This window comes from Capra hircus, chromosome 5 (genome assembly GCF_001704415.2).
Source record: "Capra hircus breed San Clemente chromosome 5, ASM170441v1, whole genome shotgun sequence".
Lineage (NCBI taxonomy): Eukaryota > Metazoa > Chordata > Mammalia > Artiodactyla > Bovidae > Capra > Capra hircus.
The window spans coordinates 81477821-81502981 of NC_030812.1; the positions used below are offsets into that span (position 1 = coordinate 81477821).

A 25161-nucleotide genomic window follows, 5' to 3' on the forward strand; every position below is an offset into this window, starting at 1 on the left:
ATGTTATAATTGTAGATTTTGAAAGTATTTTCTGTTTTGCTTGCCTCTTGATGTTTATTTCAAATAACTTTATTGTCAAACCACACACAATTTGTATTGTTCCTCAAATTTCAATTACTTTGTGTGTGTGTGTGTGTGTGTGTGTGTGAGTCACTCAGTTGTGTCTGACTCTTTGTAACTCCGTGGACTGTAGCCTGCCAGACTCCTCCATCCATGGGATTTTTCTAGGCAAGAATACTGGAGTGGGTTGTCATTTCCTTCTCTAGGGGATCTTCCTGACCCAGGGATTGAACCCAGGTCTCCCACATTGCAGTCAGACTCTATCATCTGAGCCAAATTGCTTTAATGACTTCTTATTCTGGAAAATTTTTCTTTTTTCCTCATTAGAAGAAAAATACAGTCTTTAGTCAAAATATACTCCTATAGGAAAGAAATTAATTTTTCCTATCCAGAAGGGAAAAGACTAATTTCCAACCTTAGTTTTACTTTTCAAATAAATTGGCACAATTTTAAAGGAAAAGATGAGTTTGTTGATTATTAAATGGATTCACATAGCATAGACCATATCAGTGGTCTGTGTTTAGCAATACCGACGTATGTGTTTATATAATGATATTAAATGTATATGTTCTTATCTCTGTTTTTTATCTAGCATTATTTATTATAAACATCTAAAGTATTAATGATTTTTTTAAATAACTGGTGGGTTTTTTTTTTTGATTGGTTTTCTTAGGTTATCTCTGTCATTGTATTTTAGGTAATTTCCAGTGTAAACCCATTTTTTTGCTAGCTTTTTTGTGACTCTTGATATCATGACAGTACTTTGATTTTACTTTATGATAAGTAAACAGTTTACTTATGATAAATATTACCCTGGAACAAATAAAAGGTTACCTTGTTATAAGTGACTTTTGGCTGCCTTATTACATTTATTGGTGACAAAATATGACATTTGTAGTGATTTTCATTCTTTGTAATGAGTAGTGTTATCTGCAGAGGTTTGTCTTCTTCACAAAATTAATTATTCTACAGTATTTCTGTGGATCACCTCAAATCAATTTTGCATATAGATAAATAGAAGTTAAACTTATAAATTAAAATATATATTTAAATCAAAGATTATTCTACTCTGAGTTTCAAGAGGACAGAGATTTTACCTGTTCACTGCTGTATCCTCCAATAACTCACAATTTCTGGCAATCAATATAGTAAGTTCTCCTTACCTATCTGTTGACTGAATGAATGAATAAAAATGTATTACTGAGATAATGATTATGATTAACTTATGGATCTTTTGCTTCCTATCTCAAAAGTTAAAAAGTACTTAATTTTTATGGGTTGAAGTAAAGTATGTAGCCCTAAATTACAATGTATTAATGTTTTGTGGGGGTTTTTTTCATACTTCTCTATAGTTGTCCCCGGTTTTAACCAGTGAAGTTCATAGTGTTCGTGCAGGACGGCATCTTGCTACCAAATTAAATATTTTAGTACAGCAGCATTTCGACTTGGCTTCAACTACTATTACTAATATTCCAATGAAGGTATGCAGTTCTTTTTCTTGCTACTTTGAAAACTCTGCTTTTCTTTTTAAGTATTTGCTTGATATGTATTATTTGTTTTAATGAACCTTAATTCTTTCTTCCCATATCATATTTTCTGTTTTGCTAGCCCACATTCAGTGTGTTTGACCAGGTTAGTAAATAATGAAAAGCAACATGAAAGGATCACAGAACAAAATGCAGTATTTTTTTCCTAATTTGAACCTTCTATATCAGCTTTTTTGTTTTTAATTTTGTTCTCATTATTTTCATCAAAATATAATTTTCATCTGAAATGATTACTTTTTCTGTGATTCTTTTCCTGACAGTTGTTATTAGATTTAACTTACTTCGTGTGTTCTAGTATATCTTCTGTTTCCTTTGTTTTTGTTCTTCCCTACCCACTATCAAGGTGTTTATCACTGATAGGTCTAACTAGGGGGAAAAAGTTTATAATTTTAAACAAGTTTATTATTCTAGTTGAAAAACTACCATATGAGTCTTATGATTTTACTGAAGGACTTTCTTAGGAATCTATTACTAACTTGTCATTTTCATTATGGGCTTCCCTGATGACTCAGGGGTCAAGATTCTGCCTGCCAATTCAGGAGATGTGGGTTCAGTCCCTGGGTCGGGAGGATCCCCTGGAGAAGGAAATGGCAACCCACTCCAGTATTCTTGCCTGGGAAATCCCATGGACAGAGGAGCCTGGAGCACTACAGTTCATGGGGTCACAAAAGAGTCAGACACAACTTAGTGACTAAACAACAACAAAAACAGCATTTTCATTATATTACTTAGTTGTCTTAAGACCAGTATGATCCCTGGCCTATAGAAAGCTTCAGATGAATTTTTACTGAGTGGAGTTAAGTTTAATTGTATTATTTATGTCAACAAACATAAAGTAGCCACTATATCTAAACATTTAAATTCATTTCTTATAAGTCCAGTTGTATTTTTTTGCATATTCTAAAAACTAATTTGCATGAGAAATGTAATCTTTTCATTATTCCTCCTTATACCAGTGGCAGGCTCTTCAGTAGAAATTATAGCCTTAATCAGTTTGGGTGAGGAAGCAATTAAGATTAAAATAGCATAATAGATACACTTTATGTAATTTCATGAGTTGCAAGCAAAATCCTTTGAGGATGATAGATACATTACTTTTTAAATTTGACCATATTTGTGTGTTATTGGTGTGATTCCTCAATCTCTGTCTCTTTCTTGTAAATAGATAATACTAAAGTTTCTATTTACTGTTCAGTGAAAACAAGTTGCTCAACTTGTTTATTAGTCTATATTTGCTATTTTATATAATTGGTGCTTGTTTAACTTACTATAGGAATTTAAAGATGCTATTTCCTCCTTTAAACAACTATTGTACAATTAGCAAACTATTTGAGTTATGTCATATTTGTGTATAAAAATGTATTGGCAGGACAATGCATTCAGAGTAAAAAAAATTCTAAATTTCTAGATTAGTCATCTACGTTAATTCTGACATAAAAACCATTACTTTATTACTGAAATGTAGCCAGTAGTTTTTTTCATATAGTTTGTATTTAATTGGAAAATCATTGCATCTTTAAATAGATTAATTACTGAGCACATTGTCCCATTATTATTGCTAATTGCTGTTGAGTATATTTGATCTCACTTTAAGCAAAATAAATAATTCATTTAAAAAAATCAAAGCCAAGTTATTTTTAATTTTGCTTTAAGGAAGAACAACATGCTAACACATCTGCCAATTATGATGTGGAGCTGCTTCATCACAAAGATGCACATGTAGATTTCCTGAAAAGTGGTAAGTAAGAGACATTGGAAAGTAGTATTTTATAAGATCTAACATAGGAAAACATACTAACAGCTTTGAGAAGTTCTTGAATAACTAACCTGATGACTTTAGTTCATCCCTTTGCAAACTTATCTCACAGTGTCACCCATTAATGGTCATGGAACCTAGTGTTCTTTTGAGTATACTTTGGGAAAGATGAGGCTAATGGAACAAATATAGGTATACCTTGTTTTATCATGCTTTGCTTTAGCAGATGTAGCTTTTTTTTTTTTTTTTTTTTGACAAATTGAATGTTTATGACATCTATTGGTGTCATTTTTTAAAGCATTTGCCCATTTCATGTCTCTGTCACATTTTGGTGATTCTCAGAATATTTCAAACTTTTTCATCATCATTATATTTGTTATGGTCACCTGTGATTGATGATCTTTGATATTGCTATTGTGATTGTTTTGGGGTACCACAAACTGTACCCATATAAGACGGAGAACCTATCCATAAATGTTGTGTGTGTTCTGACTGCTCTACAAACTGGCTGTTCCCTGTCTCTTTCCCTCTTCTTGGGCCACCCTATTCCCTGAGACACAAAAATATTGATATTATTAGGTTAGATAATCTCCAAATCCATCCATGTTGCTGCAAATGGTGTTATTTCATTCTTTTTAATAGCCAAGTAATACTCCTTGGTATGCATGTACCATACCTTCTTTATCCATTCATCTTCACTGGACATTTAGGTTCTTCTGTGTCTTGACTGTTGTAAATAGTGCTGCAGTGAAAATTGGGCTGCATGTATCTTTCCGAATTAGTTTTCTCTAGTTATATGCCCAAGAGTAGGCTTGCTGGATCATATGGTAGCTCTATTTTTAGTTTTTTAAAGAACCTCAGTACTATTCTCCACAATGGCTGTGTTAATTTACATTCTCATCAACAGTGTAAGAGGGTTCCTTTTTCTTGTCAACCTCACCAACATTTATTGTTTGCAGATTTTTTTGATTATGGCCATTCTGATACCTCATTATAGTTTTGATTTGCATTTCTCTAATAATTAACAATATTGAGCATCTTTTCATGTGCCTCTTGGCCATGTGTATATTGTCTTTGGAGAAATGTCTCCGGAGGTCTTTTGCCCATTTATTGATTGGATTGTTTTTTTGATGTTGAGCTGCATGAGCTGTTTGTAAATTTTGGAGACTAATCCCTTGTCCATCACATCATTTGCAAATATTTTCTCCCATTCTGTGGGTCATCATTTCATTTTGTTTATGATTTCCTTTGCTGTGAGTTTAATTATGTCCCATTTGTTTATTTTTGTTTTAATTTTTGTTATCTGGACATCTCTCACTTTAAATCAAAGGCTCAAAATGATTAAGCTTAGTGAGGAAGGTGTGTTGAAAGCCAAAATAGGCTGAAAGTGAGGCCTCTTGTGCCAAACCGTTAGCCAAGTTGTGAATGCAAAGGAAAAGTTCTTGAAGGAAATTAAAAGTGCTACTTCAGTGAACAGAGAAATGATAAGAAAGTGAAACAGCGTTATTGGTGGCATGGAGAAGGTTACAGTGGTCTAGATAGAAGATTAGACTAGCCACAGTATTGCCAAAAGCCAAAACCTGATCCAGAGCAAGGCCTTCACTCTTCAATTATGTGAAGGCTGAAAGTGATGAGGAAGATACAGAAGAAAAGTTTGAAGCTAGCAGAGGCTGGTTCATGAGATTTAAGCAAAGAAACTCTATAACATACAAATGCAAGGTGAAGCAGCAACTACTGATGTAGAAGCTGCAGCAAGTTATTCAGAAGATCGAGCTCAGTAATCACTGAAGTTGGCTACACTAAACAACAGATTTTCAGTGTAGATTAGACAGCCTTCTATTGGAAGAAAATGCCATCTAGGACTCTTATGGCTAGAGAGAAGTCAGTGTCTGACTTCGAAGCTTCATAGGAAAGGCAGACATTTTTATTAGGGGCTAATGCAGCTTGTGACTTTAAGTTTAAGGCAATGCTTATTAACCATTGTGAAAATCCTAGGGCCCTTAGGAATTATGCTAAATCTATTCCACCTGTGCTGTATCAGCGTAACAACAAAACCTGGATAATAGCACATCAGTTGACACCATGGTTTACTGATTCTAAGTAACAACAGGGTCTACTGATTTTAACCCCACTGTTGAAACCTACTGCTCAGAGAAAAGGGTTTGTTTCAAAACGTTACTGCTCGTTGCACAGTACATCTGATATCTCAAGAGCTCTGATGGAGACATACAGTGAGATTAATGTTTTCATGCCTGCTAACACAACATCCATTCTGCAGCACATAGATGAAGGAGTAATTTTGACTTTCAACCATTGTGTTTAGTCACTCAGTTGTGTCTGACTCTTTTCAACCCTATGGACTGTAGCCCACGAGACTCATCTGTCCATGGGATTTTTCTAGGCAAGAATACGGAGTGGGTTGCCATTTCCTCCTCCAGGGGATCTTCCCAACACAGGGATCAAACCCACATCTCCTTCCTGCCTCTCCTACACTGGCAGGTGAATTCTTTACCACTTGAGCCATATGGGAAGCCCTTCAGAAGTCTTACTATTTAAGAAATATATTTTGTAGAACTATAATTGCCTTTGATAGTGATTCCTCTGATTGAGCTCAACTAAAAATGCTGGATCATTGAAAAAGCAAGAGAATTCCAGAAAAACATCTATTTCTGCTTTATTGACTATGCTAAAGCCTTTGACTGTGTGGATCACAATAAACTGTGGAAAATTCTGAAAGAGATGGGAATACCAGACCACCTGACCTGCCTCTTGAGAAACCTATATGCTGGTCAGGAAGCAACAGTTAGAACTGGACATGGAACAACAGACTGGTTTCAAATAGGAAAAGGAGTACGTCAAGGCTGTATATTGTCACCCTGCTTATTTAACTTCTATGCAGAGTACATCGTGAGAAATGCTGGGCTGGAAGAAGCACAAGCTGGAATCAAGATTGCCAGGAGAAATCTCAATAACCTCAGATATGCAGATGACACCACCCTTATGGCAGAAAGTGAAGAGGAACTAAAAAGCCTCTTGATGAACGTGAAACAGGAGAGTGAAAAAGTTGGCCTAAAGTGCAACATTCAGAAAACGAAGATCATGGCATCTGGTCCCATCACTTCATGGGAAATAGATGGGGAAACAGTGTAAACAGTGTCAAACTTTATTTTTTGGGGCTCCAAAATCACCGCAGATGGTGACCGCAGCCATGAAATTAAAAGACGCTTACTCCTTGGAAGGAAAGTTATGACCAACCTAGATGACATATTCAAAAGGAGAGACATTACTTTGCCAACAAAGGTCCGTCTAGTCAAGGCTATGGTTTTTCCAGTGGTCATGCATGGATGTGAGAGTTGGACTGTGAAGAAGGCTGAGCGCTGAAGAATTGATGCTTTTGAACTGTGGTGTTGGAGAAGACTCTTGAGAGTCCCTTGGACTGCAAGGAGATCCAACCAGTCCATCCTAGAGGCGATCAGTCCTGGGTGTTCATTGGAAGGACTGATGCTGAATTTGAAACTCCAATACTTTGGCCACCTCATGCGAAAAGTTGACTCATTGGAAAAGACCCTGATGCTGGGAGGGATTGGGGGCAGGAGGAGAAGGGGATGACAGAGGAAGAGGAGATGGCTGGATGGCGTCACCGACTCAATGGACATGAGTTTGGGTAAACTCCAGGAGTTGGTGATGGACAGGGAGGCCTGGCATGCTGTAGTTCATGGGGTTGCAAAGAGTCAGACATGACTGAGCAACTGAACTGAAAAATGTTGAAAACCTTCTGGAAAAGATTTACCATTCTAGATGTTGTTAACATTTATTGTTTGTGGGAAGAGGTCTCAGCTTAACAGGAGTTTGGGAGAAGTTGATTTCAACCCTCTTGGATGACTTTGAGGAGTCTAAGACTTCAGTGTTGTCATTATTTGACATCTGTTTACTCCATTAAGACAAAAAGTGTTCACTTATATCTCATATATTTAACTTATAGACTCATTTTATGTTTTTTCTAATAAATTTATTGGGATTCAGAACAATGAGTTATGTACTTTAGATTCCTTGAGGTTTAGTTACATAACCACATTATTTTATCATTTAATGGTGTCAGAGGGAAACAGATGTAGAGTCTTGAAATGTAAAAAATTTTGCTGTTGATTTTTAGTGTAGTGAATAAAATGATTTAAGTTATTAATAACAAATTTGAAGGAAAATAAAGTACCTATTTTAATAATAACTAATATCCAAACTCTGGTGTTTTTCTAAGAGGCTTAATAAAAAAGATGTTCTCTCCGACTTATGTTCTCTTATAAAGCTTAAACTCTTTCAGAAATCTTGGCACACATTTGAAGTTTGTGATCTATTTAATAATCTTAATATTTCTCTAAATTATTTTTAAAGGTGATAACCATTTAAGTGGCAGCAGTAGAGAAGGCTCATTTAAAGAAACAATAACATTAAAGTGGTGCACACCAAGGACAAATAACATTGGTAGGTACTTGAAAATAATTGAAAGTGAAAAGAAAAAATCAAAAGGTTCTTTTTAAGTGTTAGGTAGGGTTCACTTGTTTCTTTTTGAGTTTTTGTTTTTCATTATTTTAGGGGCTCAAAGAACAAGTTTTTGTTTTTGCTTATTTTTCTTTTAATTGTAGAAATATTTCTTTATATTCTTTCAAATCAGTATTTTCTTCTATTTCAGAATTACACTATTGCACTGGCGCTTACCGAATTTCACCTGTAGATGTAAATAGTAGACCTTCCTCCTGCCTTACTAATTTTCTTCTAAATGGTAACTTTCTTTATTTGTTTTTACTGAGATCATTACAAGTGAATCATTAGAATATGTGAAAATGTGAATTCTGGAAAAGCTTAAATAGAGTCTATAACCATTTTATTTTCCAAAGCTGTTTGGTTTCGGTAGCTAAATCGTGTCCTACTCTTACGACCCCATCCATGTACTGTAGCCCACCAGGCTCCTCTGCCCATGGGATTCTCCAGGCAAGAATACTGGAGTGGGTTGCCATTTCCTTCTCCAGGGGATCTTCCCAACCCAGTAATTGAACCCAGGTCTCCTGCATTGCAGGCAGATTCTTTACCAACTGAGCTACGAAGGAAGCCCAAAGCTGTTTTAAAATTGTATAAATATCCTTTAACAGTTTTACTAATGTTTAAAAATAAGTTGACTTTATGTCTTTCAGACTGTTGTATCTAAGTAAATTTATTTAGTATATTTTTTGGTATTTTTATTTTTAAAAATTGACATTTAGAGTCTTAAGTTGATTTTTTTGGAAGATAGAATGTAGATTATCATGGCCTATTGAATTTTAAATTATAAAATGTAAATGAACTTATTTCTCTTTACTATATCATAAATAAACATTCTATTTTCAGTAATATATGATGTGGTTCTTAGAGATATAACTTTAAATCTGTGGTTTCTTTGAGTAAAAAAAATTTTTTTTTAGGCCAAATTATTGAATTCCATTTGCCAAATCTAAATTCCAGTGACTCCTTGGTGATTCTTACAATAACTAGGTTTTGGAACCACTGTAGTAAAGAGTTACTCTGCCTTTATCATAAAGTTAATTCAATTGTTCTATTAAACAGTTTGATTATCAGATTGGGTAAAGTCCAGATTAAAAAACATTTGGTCATGTAAAATAGAAAGTAGTAACAGTAACTGTGCTGATAGGGAGGTATTGTAGAAGTGAATTAAGACTTGCTTTCTCCCTAAAATGGTTTGTAGCTTTGATAATCTGAGGGTTAACAACTCTTATATAAAGAGTTGTCCCACTTTTTTCTTGACATTCAGGAAGAAAATTTTTATATGAACTTGAAACTGAATGAAACCAAACATACCAGAGACCACTATACTTATTCTGGAAAACTATCTTACATACCTATGTAAGCTTGGAGTAACCAAGAGAAGGCTAAGGCTAGCATTCACATTTTTAGAACTTGATATGCAGATAGATTGAATTAGCAATGCTAGTTAAAATATAAATAAGTAAAATGAAAAATCTAGATGTCAATCTTATGGGAAAAATTGAGAGCCACTTGGATTCCATCACTGATAAGAGTAATTTTGTGTTTGACAGGCCGTTCTGTTTTATTGGAACAACCACGAAAGTCAGGTTCCAAAGTCATTAGTCATATGCTTAGTAGCCATGGAGGAGAGATTTTTTTGCACGTCCTTAGCAGTTCTCGATCCATTCTAGAAGATCCACCTTCAATTAGTGAAGGATGTGGAGGAAGAGTTACCGACTACCGGATTACAGTAAGACACTAATATCTATAAATTTTGAGTTGATCATTTAGCAAACATGTAGAAGGCCTATTGCATGCTAAGACCTGTAGCAGAAAGAAGTTTAGAGAAGTTGATTTTTTATTATTATTTTAATTAGGTGAATTTCCTGCAGTATGTGCTCAAAAGAGCTATTTATCACTATGTCATCTTCCCTATGTATTCAGTGTATGCTGAGATGTATGTGGATAGCATTGACATGATGGAATTAATAGGAAAGAGTGGGAATTGATTTGAACTAATACCTTAGGCTGAATTTTAATTTCTAGTAACATAAGTGCCAAGCATAAACCTTTGAATGTTTGGATTCTGCTACTTTGAAATAACACTGTCAATGTTTGTGTTATTGATAGGTACATACAGGGCAATTGGGTCTATTTTTGATAGAAACTACATTGTTCTTATTTGAATTTTTCACTCCCTACCCATCTATTGTATTGGCTATTTCATGACTGTCTACTTTTTAAGGTGGTTATAACAATTAAATGTGAATGGTAACAATTAAATGTGAACAATTAAATGTAAATTACCTATAATTCCATCATTAAAGATAAACACTGTTAACATTTTGATGTTGTGTTAAGATAATTTTTAAGTAGAATGGTATTTTAATGTGACGAACTTAGTCTTTTATCTGCATATAATAGAAAAGAGATAAATTATAGAGGTGAAGAAAAATGAGTGGTTTTAAAAAGTGGAAGGAACCATGAATGTATTTATGTTTGAGCCTTTCTTAATCTCCATTGAGTAAAGGCTGGGTTTCATGCTCAAAAAGAAAGGAAAAAATTAGTGTGTGGAGGGTGGTCTGCTAGAGAAAATGCTTTGTTGTATATCACAGGACAGAAGACATCAGGGGAACAGACTGTTACATGTAATCCACACTGAAACACTAGAAAATAGTTTCTAATTTTATTTTATTTGGTTATCATTAGGATTTTGGTGAATTTATGAGGGAAAACAGATTAACTCCTTTTCTAGACCCCAGATATAAAATCGATGGAAGTCTTGAGATTCCTTTGGAACGAGCAAAAGATCAGTTAGAAAAGCACACCCGTTACTGGCCTATGATTATTTCACAAACCACCATTTTTAATATGCAAGCGGTAAGTGTGAAATAGTTTGTTTTTCTTTTGGATCAATGATATATCATTTATAGATAACATTTATCAAGCAAAGAATAAAATTATATGTGTTTGTTACAGTTAAACAATAGAAAATGGAAATGATAGTAATAGATTAGCTCTCCATGGTGATGTTTAAAATCAATTCAAGTTCTGTCTAGATGCTTTGATACTTATTTTTCATGACAAATTTTCTTTTTCTCTCCTTTTTTTTGGAATCTGACAGGTAGTTCCATTAGCCAGTGTTATTGTGAAAGAGTCTTTGACAGAAGAAGATGTATTAAACTGTCAAAAAACAATATACAACTTAGTTGATATGGAAAGAAAAAACGATCCTCTGCCTATTTCCACAGTTGGTACAAGAGGAAAAGGTCCTAAAAGGTAAGTTTTTTTCTTTCTTTCTCATATGTCACATTTATTTGATGCTTATTGGGGTTTTTTTTTTTTGAGCTAACTTATTCCACATGTAAATTATGTGTTTTAGTGTGTATATCTACACATACATAGGATTAAGATGAAATGGTAAAAAACATAAAATAGATGAATTGGACACATTATCAGTTAGAATTGCACCACTGGAAGAGAAAGGAAGCCCATGTTTAATTATCTCCTTTAACTTCATCATTAACAAGTGACACTTGGATATTATTTAAAGAATATTTTGTAAGGACATTATTTTTACATCTTTACTTTAGAGATGAGCAGTACCGAATCATGTGGAATGAATTAGAAACCCTTGTCAGAGCCCATATCAACAATTCGGAGAAACATCAAAGAGTCTTGGAATGTCTAATGGCATGTAGAAGCAAACCCCCAGAAGAAGAAGAACGAAAGAAACGAGGAAGAAAGAGAGAGGACAAAGAGGACAAGTCAGAGAAAGCAGTGAAAGATTATGAACAGGAGAAATCCTGGCAAGATTCTGAGAGGTGATTTGTTGATATTAACATAGTCCGTGGTGCCTTCTGTCATAAGACATTATACATGTAACACATTTGAACATTCAGACCTTATTTATTAGTAATGCATTTAATGTGTTTATTTTACTTTATAGCTGTTATTATTCTTTAAATCTGGAAGGTCTTTCTTGAGCTTAAAAGAGGTTCCCCCCCCCCCCACTATTTAACAGCAAAGGTAGTGTTCAGTTTTTCCTAATTAACTTCTGATATCATAATACATGATTTTTGTTATCAGTAATTGCTTTTATGTGTTATGCACATCAAAGGCATAGTTTTATTTCTTTATTTAGTGAATATTTTTTAAATGCCTATCACATGCCAGACATTTGGCATAAGATCCCTACCCTGGAAGGATGAACAGTGTTGTGTAGAGGTTGACCAAGTAAGTAAGCGATTTATAGCAAAGTGTGAAAGACGCTGCTATAAAAATAGGCATAGGAAAAACACTTGAAAGCACAGAAGATCATAGTCCTATTCTGGAAACCTTCCTCATTAGTACATTCTTTCCTCAGAAAGGTGTCAGGTTAAATTTGAAAAAAAAAAAAAAATAGTAAACATCTATAAATAAAAAATATCATGACGTATTAGTTGGATTCATCTTCTGCCTTCTTGCCAGAAATCAGGCAAAGAGCCAGGTAACTATCGTAATGGCAATAGTTAAAAGCAGAAGTTACATGGAAAATTTCAGACATATGCAGCAGTAGAACAGTCAGTCACCTATTACCTGCTTTTGATGGTTAATCAATTTGTAGCAAACCTCATTTAATATATATCCACATCCATTCCCCTCACCATCACCACCCTTCACTTTCCCCATGTGAATATTTTGAAGCTAATGCTGAAAAGTATATTATTTCATTTGTAAGTAGGCAGAATACTTTTATTCTCTTTGGCCTTAGAAATTCAGTTCTTCCTTAGGGCTGCTGAGTTTCTGACACAAAATTGTCTTGCTTTAAGAAGAGGAGGGAAGAGTATTCTCATTCTGATCCCATTGATCTTCAAGTACATGAAATTCAAGATAAGCTTGGAGTTAAGTTCCTAACTTATGGAACATAAATACATTTTCAGAGTACGTAAACTAGTGGGAACAAATTCTAGTAGATTTCTTAATCTTAGTTCTAATTTGAAATAGTGTTTTGTCTGTATCTTTAGAAAAATTAAAATTGTGGATTATTTTTCAAAGATTATATTATTTCTGATCTTTTGCATTTTACCCTTCTAAATTCCCCCCTGCCGCCTTTTTTTTACAATTTTAGCACCATTTTACAGCTAACAACATTACTGAATAATGACACTATGATGAAGAAAAAGGAAAAGTTGTATTTATATTCATTAAGTTCTCTTACCTGATTGTAAATTGAGGGTTCGCTTCTGATTTGTTCCTGATTTGTTCCTAGGCTTATGTTGTGAGAGCAGATATCTTAGTAAGGCTGATTTGCAAAGTCTAGTTTAATTACTGAGCCTTTTAGATTTCTAAGAATGTAAACTTGTTAAGTTTTTTTTTTAATGTGTAAGTTTTTATTATTTGTCCCTCTGGAAGATTAAAAGGGATCTTAGAACGTGGGAAAGAAGAGCTGGCTGAAGCTGAGATTATAAAAGATTCACCTGATTCCCCAGAACCTCCAAATAAAAAGCCTCTTGTTGAGATGGATGAAACTCCACCAGTAGAAAAATCAAAAGGTAAGGCAGAACTGTGGTAACTATGTAAAAAGTTTTCCAATTTAGTTCTGTTGTACAGAGTCCTCTATGTTTTGTGTGAGGAAGAGCTACTCATGGCTCCTCATGTCACTTCAATTCAGTTCAGTTCAGTTGCTCAGTGGTGTCTCACTCTTTGCGACCCCATGGACTGCAGCACACCAGGCCTCCCTGTCCATCACCAACTCCCAGAGCTTTCTTAAACTCATGTCCATCAAGTTGGTGATGCCATCCAACCATCTTGTTCTCTGTCATCCCCTTCTCCTCCTGCCTTCAAACTTTCCCAGCATTAGGGTCTTTTCTAAGGAGTCAGTTCTTCGCATCAGATGGCCCAAGGATTGAAGCTTCAACTTCAGCATCAGTCCTTTCAATGAATATTCAGGACTGATTTTCTTTGGGACTGACTGGTTGGATCTTCTTGCAGTCCAAGGGACTCTCAAGAGTCTTCTCCAACACCACAGTTCAAAAGCATCAGTCCTTTGATGCTCAGCTTTCTTTATGGTCCAACTCTCACATCCTTACATGACTACTGGAAAAACCGTGGCTTTGACTAGACAGACCTTAGTCAAAAAAGTATTGTCTCTGCTTTTAAATATGCTGTCTAGGTTGGTCATAGCTTTTTATTGTAGGCCTTAGTTATCTTGAAGGTAAACTAAATTCAGTTATTTCAGGGTGAATGGGAAATGGTATGACAAAGGACTGGGTTTTTAACCACTGCACCCTTAGTAATACAGAAAGACCTCAAGGCTGGCCAGGTTAGTTACTGGTAGCTCATCCTAGGGAGGTTTGTTTATTTTTTTATGTACTGCTATTGTAATCTGTATTGTAATACATCTTAATAATCTCCAGTTTATTAGTTTCTTTGAAATTAGAGATAGAGGCAGTCTTATCAAATTTGTCTGTCAGGCATTTGCCAGGGTACCTGCAAAATAATAGGCTTTAAATAAACGTCTCCCGGTAAATTATCTTGTTACTCATATGCCACTGCTGATTCAGTTCAGTTGCTTAGTCGTGTCCGACTCTTTGCAACCCCATGAATTGCAGCACGCCAGGCTTCCCTGTCCATTACCAACTCCGGGAGTTTACCCAAACTCATGTCCATCAAGTTGGTGATGCCATCCAGCCATCTCACCCTCTGTCGTCCCCTTCTCCTCCTGCCCACAGTCCCTCCCAGCATCAGTCTCCTTTCCAGTGAGTCAACTCTTCGCCTGAGGTGGCCAAAGTATTGGAGTTTCAGTTTTAGCATCAGTCCTTCCAAAGAACACCCAGGACTGATCACCTCTAGGATGGACTGGTTGGATCTCCTTGCAGTCCAAGGGACTCTGAAGAGTCTTCTCCAACACCACAGTTCAAAAGCATCATTTCTTCAGCGCTCAGCTTTCTTCACAGTCCAATTCTCACATCCATACATGACCACTGGAAAAATCATATCTTTGACTAGACGGACCTTTGTTGGCAAAGTAATGTCTCTCCTTTCGAATATGTTATCTAGGTTGGTCATAACTTTCCTTCCAAGGAGTAAGCGTCTTTTAATTTCATGGCTGCGGTCACCATCTGCAGTGATTTTGGAACCCAAAAAAATAAAGTCTGACACTGTTTTCATTGTTTCCCCATCTAATTGCCAGGAAGTGATGGGACCAGATGCCATGATCTTCGTTTTCTGAATGTTGAGCTTAAGCGAACTTTTTCATTCTCCACTTTCACTTTCATCAAGAGGCTTTTTAGTTCCTCTTCGCTTTCTTCCATAAGGGTGGTGTCATCTGCATATCTGAGGTTATTGATATTTCTCCCGGCAATCTTGATTCCAGCTTGTGCTTCTTCCAGCCCAGCGTTTCTCATGATGTACTCTGCATATAAGTGAAATAAGCAGGGTGACAATATACAGCCTTGACGTACTCCTTTTCCTATTTGGAACCAGTGTGTTGTTCCATGTCCAGTTCTAACTGTTGCTTCCTGGCCTGCATACAGGTTTCTCAAGAGGCAGGTCAGATGTTCTAGTATTCCCATCTCTTGATGAATTTTCCACTGCTGATTAGGATGCAGTTAATTTAGGTTAATTCTAAACAATGTTTCAACATTATTTGGAAAATACAACTCTAAAAATTATTAGTAGTAACAAAATGTCTCAGGCACCTGAAACATGCATTAGTAAGAGAACGACTTAAATGACCATGGGTCCATAGGGTGGAATGTATAAAGCCCCAGAATTGCTGTTGTCACAAATGTCTCCTCTCCCCTCTCGCAAAGGAATATCATTTCAGATTTTAGCTTAGATAATAACTACTTTTTCAGGAAAGACTTCCCTCACCTCCTTTCACACTTATCTGTGTTCTTTTTGATGATAGCCATTCTGACAGCTGTGAGGAGATATCTTATCGTGGTTTTGATTTAGGATATTGAACATCTTTTCATGTGCCTGTTGGCCATCTGCATTTCCTCTTTGGAAAAATGCATATTCAGGTCTTCTGCCCATTTTTAAATTGGGTTGTTTGTTTTTTTAATGTTGAGTTGTAAGAGCTGTTTATATATTTTGGATACTAACCCCTTATTGGTCATATCAGTTGCAAATATTATATCGCATTCAGTAGGTTTTGGTTTTATTTTGTTGATGGTTTCCTTTGCTGTGCAATCTTTTAAGTTTAATTAGGTTCCATTTGTTTATCTTTCCTTTTGCTTTAGGGGACAGATCAGAAAAAAATCATTGCTATGATTTATTTCAGAGTATTCTGTCTGTGTTTTCCTCTAGGAGTTTTATGGTTAATGGTCTTACATTTAGGTCTTTAACCCATTTTGAGTTTATTTTTGTATATGGTGTTAGGGAATGTTTGTTGCCTGTTCATATTGTGTAGAAAAGAGTTAACTATAGCAGGCCTGAGGCTATATCATCATTAGAAAAGCCTGCTTGCATGTTTGGCCCTTGGCTGACATCTGGGAATATGGCTTTTGAAACATTCCCCAAATGATGAAGTTATGTCTGAATTAAACACCTGCTTTGCTTCTAGGAGTCTGGAATTTTGGTAGTTGTAGTTAGGAAGAGAATGCATATGTGCCCAGCCTCTATTGAACTCTTGAGTCTTACTTTTTTGTGCTTTTCTGACAGAAATATTGTACACACATGGCCGCATTTTTGCTGCTGGAAGAAGTATGCACTCTGTATGAACCCTCATGGGAAGGAGAGAACATAGAAAGCCTGTAGATGGATTTCTCTGGTCTTTGCCTATTGTGTCTTTCTGCCACACTGGGCTGGCTATGTATTCTTACTGTGCTGCTGTAATGATTCTTAGCTATGACTGTAGCTTATTTTAGTTACTTGAATCCTTCTAGAAAATCACTGAACTCTAGCAGGTGGTCTTGGAGATCCCTAAACACATAAAAATTTTAGAATAAAGAGAAGATGATATTGCTTAAATTCATATAAAGTGAACAAGAATTAGAGGTAAATTTGTAAACTTTGAAGTAATGAATTGTTCTACTTTTTTTCTCTTCTTTCAAATATTACACCAGGGCCAGTGTCCTTATTATCTTTATGGAGTAATAGAATCAACACTGCCAATTCCAGAAAGCATCAGGAGTTTGCTGGACGTTTGAACTCTGTTAATAACAGAGCTGAGTTATATCAACATCTTAAAGAGGAAAATGGGTTTGTATTATTTATTGTAGAAATTAGTTTTGTTAATTGCCTTACTTTAATAAGTTTAAAAAAAACACTGCCTGTTTTTTGTGTTCATTAGTTTTGATAATGTTACTTAAAAGGAGAAAAAAAATCACTTTCTTAAATTTTTGGTGCTTGTAAAAGATCTGATATTGTTCATTGTAACCATGAATGTTCAGTAAACATCATAGAGGGAAAAATCATAAAGAAAACTTAGTATGTAGCACTGACCCTTGTATAAAATGACAGGGAGAAAATATTTTCCTAGTAAGTAGTACAGTATTAGGAATATTGAGTTTAATTGAATAAATCTAAAATCTACAAATAATTGAAGATTTATTAGGATAAATATAAAATAATTTAAATGGTTATTTTAATTGCTTTTTTAGAAGAAATTCTCTTTAAAATGTATTGATAAAGAAATTTTTTAGTAGAAAAGGAAATAAATTCTTGTCTAAATGGTAAAGATTTTTTCCTTTAGTTTTACGCAATCTCTCTGGGCCTCCCTCAGTTTTCACTCATTTGCAAAACAAGGACGTTAAACTAACCATCAGGAACCCTCAAGTTAGTTGTTTTCTAAAGTGTTTACATTCTTCTGTTCTGTGACTATATTAGATTTTAATTTCATTTGAAAGTTTGATAAAGAGAAAAAATATGGGTAGTTAATGAATATTTTATTTTACCAGCACTTTTTTCCCCTCCTATTTTCCAGAATGGAGACAACAGAAAACGGAAAAGCCAGCCGGCAGTAAAGAGTGACTTGAGCAACTGAATTTAGTATACTGCATAGATATTTTGGATGGAATTTGATATAAGAACTTTTACAGCAAGATTATATAGTTATGATGCCTGGACTGGTTTTTACATTTTTAAAATATTTCAACTAACTTTATCTTTTTTGTATTAATTGTAAAATTGGCACATATGTCAAAAATATACATTTGTCCTCCCAAATTAAACAAATTTATTTTATGGTAGAGGGTGTTCCCTCTGGAAATGTTTTTTAAAAAATTCTTAGGCTTCTCTTTGCCAAATAAAACTATTAAAATATCTAAAATGCAAAATATCAGAGTGTTCTTTTAAATAAAAGATTATATTCATATAATGGCTGACAATTTTGAGAAATTTTTAAGAAATTTTAACAATTTGGGTGATATTTACAGTATTTAATATAAAATATTGCCTATGAATCTACAACATATGCAGTGCTTTTCCAAAAACTAATGCTTTTGTTTGCTTATTTTGTATTTTATTTTAGATTATTTTGTGTGTGTGTGTTGCCCTTTTAAAAGCAGCGTTTTCAGGTAGTTTTCAGTTTGGAGATGTTAACATGTTGGATGATGTTATTTATTCTTTTTCTGCCAAAAACTTACTATCCATTAACTTTTCATATTGAAAAAGAAGCATGAAGGAGATTGCTTTGCAGACTTATTTACCCATATTGGATGATGTTACAATTCTTTTTCTGCTAAAAACTTACTCATTAACTTTTCATATTGAAAGAGGATGAAGGAGATTGCTTCTGCGGACTTAAAGAAAAGTTACTATGTCGCTTATTTTAATCCCTAAATAGAATCTTGGTCTCCTCATCTCTCAGAAGTGTCACAGTTATATGGTATATGTTTGGTGAGTCTTCTTCCTGGCTGCTTTTGGAAGTTCATAACATGTTGCAAGAAACATGTTATTTCATTGTTAAATGCTAATTCTAGGCTTGCCATTTTTCTTTGAGTTTCTATTAGAGAACAGGAAAAGCTCTTTGTTTAAATATAGAAATTCAGTATTTTCTATTTTAAAAAAAAAAATCCCTTGTGCTTAAACAAGGATTCAGCAGGTTATCTTGTCAATCCAGTGAAATTTACAAGGTTCTCCTTTATCCACTCCTGTGTGATTCTAAGCCATTGCACCTGCCCTCTACCCTAAGCTAGTGCCATCTTAATTTCTACCACTGTGCTTAGATACACACCACTCAAATGCATGACCAGACCTAATTAGCACCTAGACTTGCAAGATTTAAGGAGTTGTAACCCAGTACTAAATTATTGGATCATATTTACTTGTGGTAAATATGAATTCTGACTGTTTCTGCCTTATCCTTGATACCCATTTAACTTGACCAAGTTGAAGTCCCTAGTTTAGTTCTTAATTCAAAAATACTTTCTTTATAACCCATTTGAAAGAGATTCTTTTTTACTCTCAATTTGTGCTTCTTCCTTTGCCATGTGCTAAGGCAATGCTCCTTTGTTGACAGACTTATCTACATTTCAGTCTTCATTTGTAAGTATTATTTTTGCATATATACTGCTGTTACTGTGTTCTACCAACTGGGAGGATGTTTCTGTGGCTGCATTTTGAACTAGTATTATTCTATATATTGTTGGTGGTTAATAATCTCTAGTAGACACATTCTTACCTGTCTAGATGCCTTTTGAGCACCTAAAATTGAGCTCCTCCTCCATCTCCCACAGAACATCAGGCTATGTATTATTGGTCTTATCCTGCAATATCTATTACAGCCTTTTGGTAGACGTGACTGTTTTAGAACAAAAATAGAAGAATGGTTGGTGAGTTTTTGGTTCTTCTAAAACAGGATCCATATTGAGGATTTACTAGTCAAGAGAAGTGGACAAAACATAAATTAAGAAAATTATTACCCTTCCAATACTGGAATCTAAGCTTAAGTCCAGGCTTAATGATCATGGGAATCAAAGTTACCCTAGAGGGAACAAGTACACTTTCAGTTCTAAAGATTCTGATACCAGTATCATGGGAGCAAAAGATGTCCCTTATTTTTGTCCCCTGACTCCCCAACACCACCAATGAAAGTTTGACATCCATCCATGGACAAAAGTCCCTTTGAGGGAGCTGTGGAATTCTGCATCCTATCACAGCCTGAGAAGAGTCCCAGCCACCTGTGTGTCAAGGCAGACTCAGCTGTGGGCCATGCAGTGGCTCATGAAGAGGCTCCAAACCCTCAGCTACACTCTGGGAGCCCCTGGGAAACACTACCGTAGGCCGTCACCCATGGACGCAGAGCCTTTGTGGAATTCCAAGTTTCTAGGTGAGAAGTTTCAGCACACCACTGAGTAAAAAAGTACATCTGGAGGTATTGGAGTAGATAAGAGAAACAGCTTGACCTTACCTGCATCACCCTTCCTCCAACGTGACACAGCTTAGGGCCAAAAGAGATCTTAGCGTGGAGAAAGGGAGAGTGTATAAGCACCCAACTTCCCCAGTGGTGTTAACTCTTACAAAAGTTAAAGGACAAAAGTATTAAAAATATAACTACAATAGTTTGTTAATAAATATACAATATAAAAGATGATTGTGACATCAAAAGCATGAAGAGGGGAATAAGTGCAGAGTTCTTGTATGTGATTAAAGTTGTTATCAGTGTAATGTAGACTGATACGTGTATATTTTATGTAAAACTCATGGTAACTACAGAGCAATATCTACAGTAGACTCAGAAGACATAAGGAACAGGGAATCAAAGCATACCGCTCCAGAAAATCGTCAGTTCACAAAATAAGGTAGCAGGAAGAAAAGAACAAGAGAAATACAAAACAGCCAGGAATAAAGATGACATTACCAAGTCTTTACCTATCAATAAGTACTCAAAAAGTAAATAGATTGAATTCTCTAATTAATGACATACAGTGACTGGGTGGATTTTTTAAAAATTTGAGACACAACTGTATACTGCCTGCAAGAGACTCCTTCAGATTTAAGGACACATGGGCTCAAAACGCAAGGAAAGCAACATTCCATGCAAGCGAAAACCAAGAAAGCAGGGTAGATATACTTTATATCAGACAAAATAGACTTAAAGCCATAAATGATGACAAGAGACAGTCATAAAATGATAAGGGGGTCAATTCACCACGAAAATATCAATCATATTCATCCATAATTGAGCACCTTAAGCAAATGTTAACTGCTCTGAAAGGATAAATATTATTGTAGTATAACAATACAATAATAGCAGGGGACTTCAGCACCCTAATTTCAACAGTGAATAAGTAATTCAGATAGAAAACTAATGGTTAAATGAACCGAGCAGTCACACAAAACATTTCATCCAATTGCAACAGAACACACATTGTCCTCAAGCACACACACGATATTCTCCAGGATAGTTAACATGATAGGTCACAAAGCAAATCTTAGCAAATTTACGAAGAGTGAAATAATACCAAGTATCTTTTATGCCCACAGTGGTATGAAACTGAAAGTTGCTAACAGGAGGAAAACTTAAAAATTTACAAAAATGTGAAAATTAAATAACACTGTCTTGAACAATCAATAGGTCAAGGAAGAAATCAAAAGAGAGATTTTAAAATATCTTAAAAATGGAAAATTAGCATATCAAAACATACAGTATGATGCAAAAGAGAGGAGTTTGTAGCAATAAACACCTATATCAGAGAATAAAGATCTGAAGTAAACAACCTAACTTTACACCTCATGAAACCAGAAAAAGAAGTCCAAAGTAAGAAGAAGGAAAGAAATAACAAAGATCAGAGCAAAAATAAATGAAATAGAGGTCAGAAAAACAGCAGAAGAAATAAAACTAAGAGCTGGATTTATTGAAAAGATAAAATTGACAAATATCTAACTAGACTAAAGAAAAAAGACTCAAAATGATAAAGTGGAGACATTTTAACTGATAATACAGAAATACAAAAGGTTGAGAATGCTAGGAATAATTATATGCCAACAAACTATAACAGAAAAACACGTGAATTCCTAAAAATATACAACCAGACTGAATCATGAAGAAATAGAATATCTGAGCGGACCAATTATAAGTAAAGAGATTGAATCAGTAATAAAAAAAAAAAAAACAACATTCTCCAAAGGGTAAGCCCAGGACCAAATGATTTCACTGGTAAATTCTACAAAATTGTTAAAGAAGTAATGCCAACACTTCTCAAACTTTCCCACAAAATGGAAGAAGAGGAAACGCTCTCAAATGCATTCTGTGAGGCTAGTGTTACCCTGATACCAAATCCAGACAAGAACACTACAAGAAGAGAAATGGATATAGATGCAAAAATTTTCAACAAAATGTTAGCCAAACCAAATTCAATGACAAATTAAAAAGTGTACATACACCATGATTAAGGGGGATTTAGCAAAGATGGCTGGAGAAGGCAATGGCAACCCACTCCAGTACTCTTGCCTGGAAAATCCCATAGATGGAGGGGCCTGGTGGGCTGCAGTCCATGAGGTCTCTAGGGGTTGGACACAACTGAGCGACTTCACTTTCACTTTTCACTTTCATGCATTGGAGAAGGAAATGGCAACCCACTTCAGTGTTCTTGCCTGGAGAATCCCAGGGCTGGGGGAGCCTGGTGGGCTGCCATCTATCGGATTGCACAGAGTCGGACACGACTGAAGTGACTTAGCAGCAGCAGCAGCAGCAAAGATGGCTCAACATATAAAAATCAGTAAATGTGATGCATCACATTAATCAAATAAAAAATAAAAATCATAAGATCACCTCAATGGAAGCAAAATAGCATTTGATAAAATACAGCATTCTTTTATGATAAAAGTACTCAACTAATTGGATATAGAAGTAACATATCTCAACATAATAAAGGCTTTATATAACAAGTTCACAGTTCACAACATACTCATTGATGAATGGTTGAAAACTTTTTCTCTAAGATAAGGAACAAGACTACTCTTATTCAGCATAGTACTGGAAATCAGAGTAATCAGGCAAGAAAAATAAAAAGCATTCAAATTGGAAAATGAGGTATAACTGACTTTGTTTGCAGATGATATAGTCTTAAATAGAAAATCCAAAAACTCTACCAAAAAAAAAAAACCTGATAGACCTAATCAAAAAGTTCCGTAAAATTGCAGCATAAAACATCAACACAGAGAATTAAATTGCATTTATGTACACTAATAATGAAGTATCTGAAAAGGAAATAAAATTTCATTTACCATAGTATCAAAAAGTGTAAAATACTAAAGAAGTAATTTGACCAAGAGGTGAGAGGTCTATATATATTGAAAATTATGACTCTGGTGAAAGAAACTGAAGAAGACACAAGCAAATGGAAAGATATTCCATGTTTATGGATCAGAAAAATTAATATGGTTAAAATAGCCATACTACCAAAAGCTATCTATAGATTCAGTACAATCCCTATCAAAATTCTAGTGGCATTTTCACTTTTAAAAAAAAGGCTTTTTTTTTTTTTTTAGAATAAGGGTTCTAAAATTTGTATGGAGTCATAAAGAAATCCTGAGAAAGAACAAAGGTGGAGGCATCACTGTTGCTGATTTTAAACTATACTACAAAGCTATAGTAATCAAAGCAGTATGGTACTGGCATAAAAATACACACATAGACCAATGGAACAGAGTTGAGAGCCCATAAATAAATTCTCATATGTATGGTCAACTGATATTTGAAAAGGGAGCCAAGAATACTCAATAAATGGTGTTGGGAAAACTGGATAACAACATGTGAAACTATATCCTTATCTCACAAAAATTAATTTGAAATGGATTTAAAACTTAAAAACAAGACTTGAAGCCATAAAACTCCTAGATAAAGATATAGGAGGGAAACTTACTGACAATGATTTTTTGGATATGACACCAAAAGCACAAAAAAAGGGCAAAAATTGATAAGTGAGACTACCTCAAGCCCATGGTCGAGAAAATCCTTTGGAGAAGGAAATGGCAACCCACTCCAGGATCCTTGCCTGAAAAATCCCATGGACAGAGGAGCCTGGTGGCTACAGTCCAGGGGTCTAAAACAGTTGGACACAACTGAGCGACTGAGCATAGCACCTCAAGCTAAAGAGCACAGCAAAAGAAACAATCAATAAAATTCAAAAGCAATCTTTGATATGGGAGAAAATTTTGCTAATTACGTATTTGATAAGGGGTTAATATATAAAGAACGCATACCGCTCAACGGCAGAAGAGGGATTGAGTCAACATTTTTCCAAAGAAGATATACAAATCATCAGGACAGTTCATTTGCTCAGTCGTGTCCAACACTGCGACCCCATGCACTGCAGCATGCCAGGCTTCCCTGTCCATCACCAACTCCCAGAGTTTGCTCAAACTCATGTCCATCCAGTCAGTGATGCCGTCCAACCATCTCATCCTCTGTCATCCCCTTCTCCTCCTGCCTGTAATCTTTCCCAGCATCAGGATTTTTTCAAATGAGTCAGTTCTTCCCATCAGGTGGTCAAAGGATTGGAGTTTCAGCTTCAGCATCAGTGCTTCCAATGAATATTCAGGGCTGATGTCCTTTAGGATAGACTGGTTGGATCTCCTTGCAGACCAAAGGACTCTGAAGAGTCTTCTCCAACACCACAGTTCAAAAGCATCAATTCTTCAGTGCTCAGGTTTCTTTATGGTCCAACTCTCACATCCATGCATGACTACTGGAAAAACCATAGCTTTGACTAGATGGACCTTTGTTAGTAAAGTTATATCTCTGCTTTTTAACATGCTGTCTGGATTTGTCATTGCTTCTCTTGCAAAGAGCAAGTGTCTTTTAATTTCATGGCTGCAGTCACCATCTGCAGTGATTTGTAGCCCAAAAAAATAAGGACTGTCACTGTTTCCTTGTTTCCCCATCTATTTGCCATGAAGAGATGGGACTGGATGCCATGATCTTAATTTTAAATTTTGAGTTTTAAGCCAGCTTTTTCATTCTCCTCTTTCACTTTGATCAAGAGGCTCTTCGGTTCCTCTTTGCTTTCTGCCACAAGGGCGGTGTCATCTGCATATCTGAGGTTATTGGTATTTCTCCTGGCAACCTTGATTCCTGCTTGTGCTTCATCTAGTCTGGCATTTCACATGATGTACTCTGCATACAAGTTAAATAAACAGGGTGACGATATACAGACTTGATGTAGAATTTGGAACCAGTCCATTGTTCCATGTCTGGTTCTAATGCTTTTTGACCTGAATACAGATTTCTCAGAAGGCAGGTCAGATGGTCTGGTATTCCCATCTCTTGAAGAATTTTCCACAGTTTGTTGTGATCCACACAGTCAAAGGCTTTGGCATAGTCAATAAAGCAGAAGTAGATGTTTTTCT

The 25161-nt window shown here is 35.3% G+C and overlaps 1 protein-coding gene across 1 annotated transcript in view; it reads left to right on the forward strand.

The window, feature by feature from the left end:
• The window catches only part of ASUN (asunder, spermatogenesis regulator), a 32866-nt gene extending 14723 nt beyond the window's left edge, over positions 1–18143 (forward strand). Inside the window, exons 7-17 of the mRNA XM_005680736.3 lie at positions 1413–1541; positions 3261–3345; positions 7753–7842; positions 8051–8140; positions 9450–9628; positions 10588–10758; positions 11003–11157; positions 11472–11702; positions 13273–13412; positions 16932–17067; positions 17792–18143. Of these exons, the coding sequence (XP_005680793.1) occupies positions 1413–1541; positions 3261–3345; positions 7753–7842; positions 8051–8140; positions 9450–9628; positions 10588–10758; positions 11003–11157; positions 11472–11702; positions 13273–13412; positions 16932–17067; positions 17792–17831 (1446 nt within the window). The 3' untranslated portion in view covers positions 17832–18143. The remainder of the gene's footprint in view (positions 1–1412; positions 1542–3260; positions 3346–7752; positions 7843–8050; positions 8141–9449; positions 9629–10587; positions 10759–11002; positions 11158–11471; positions 11703–13272; positions 13413–16931; positions 17068–17791) is intronic.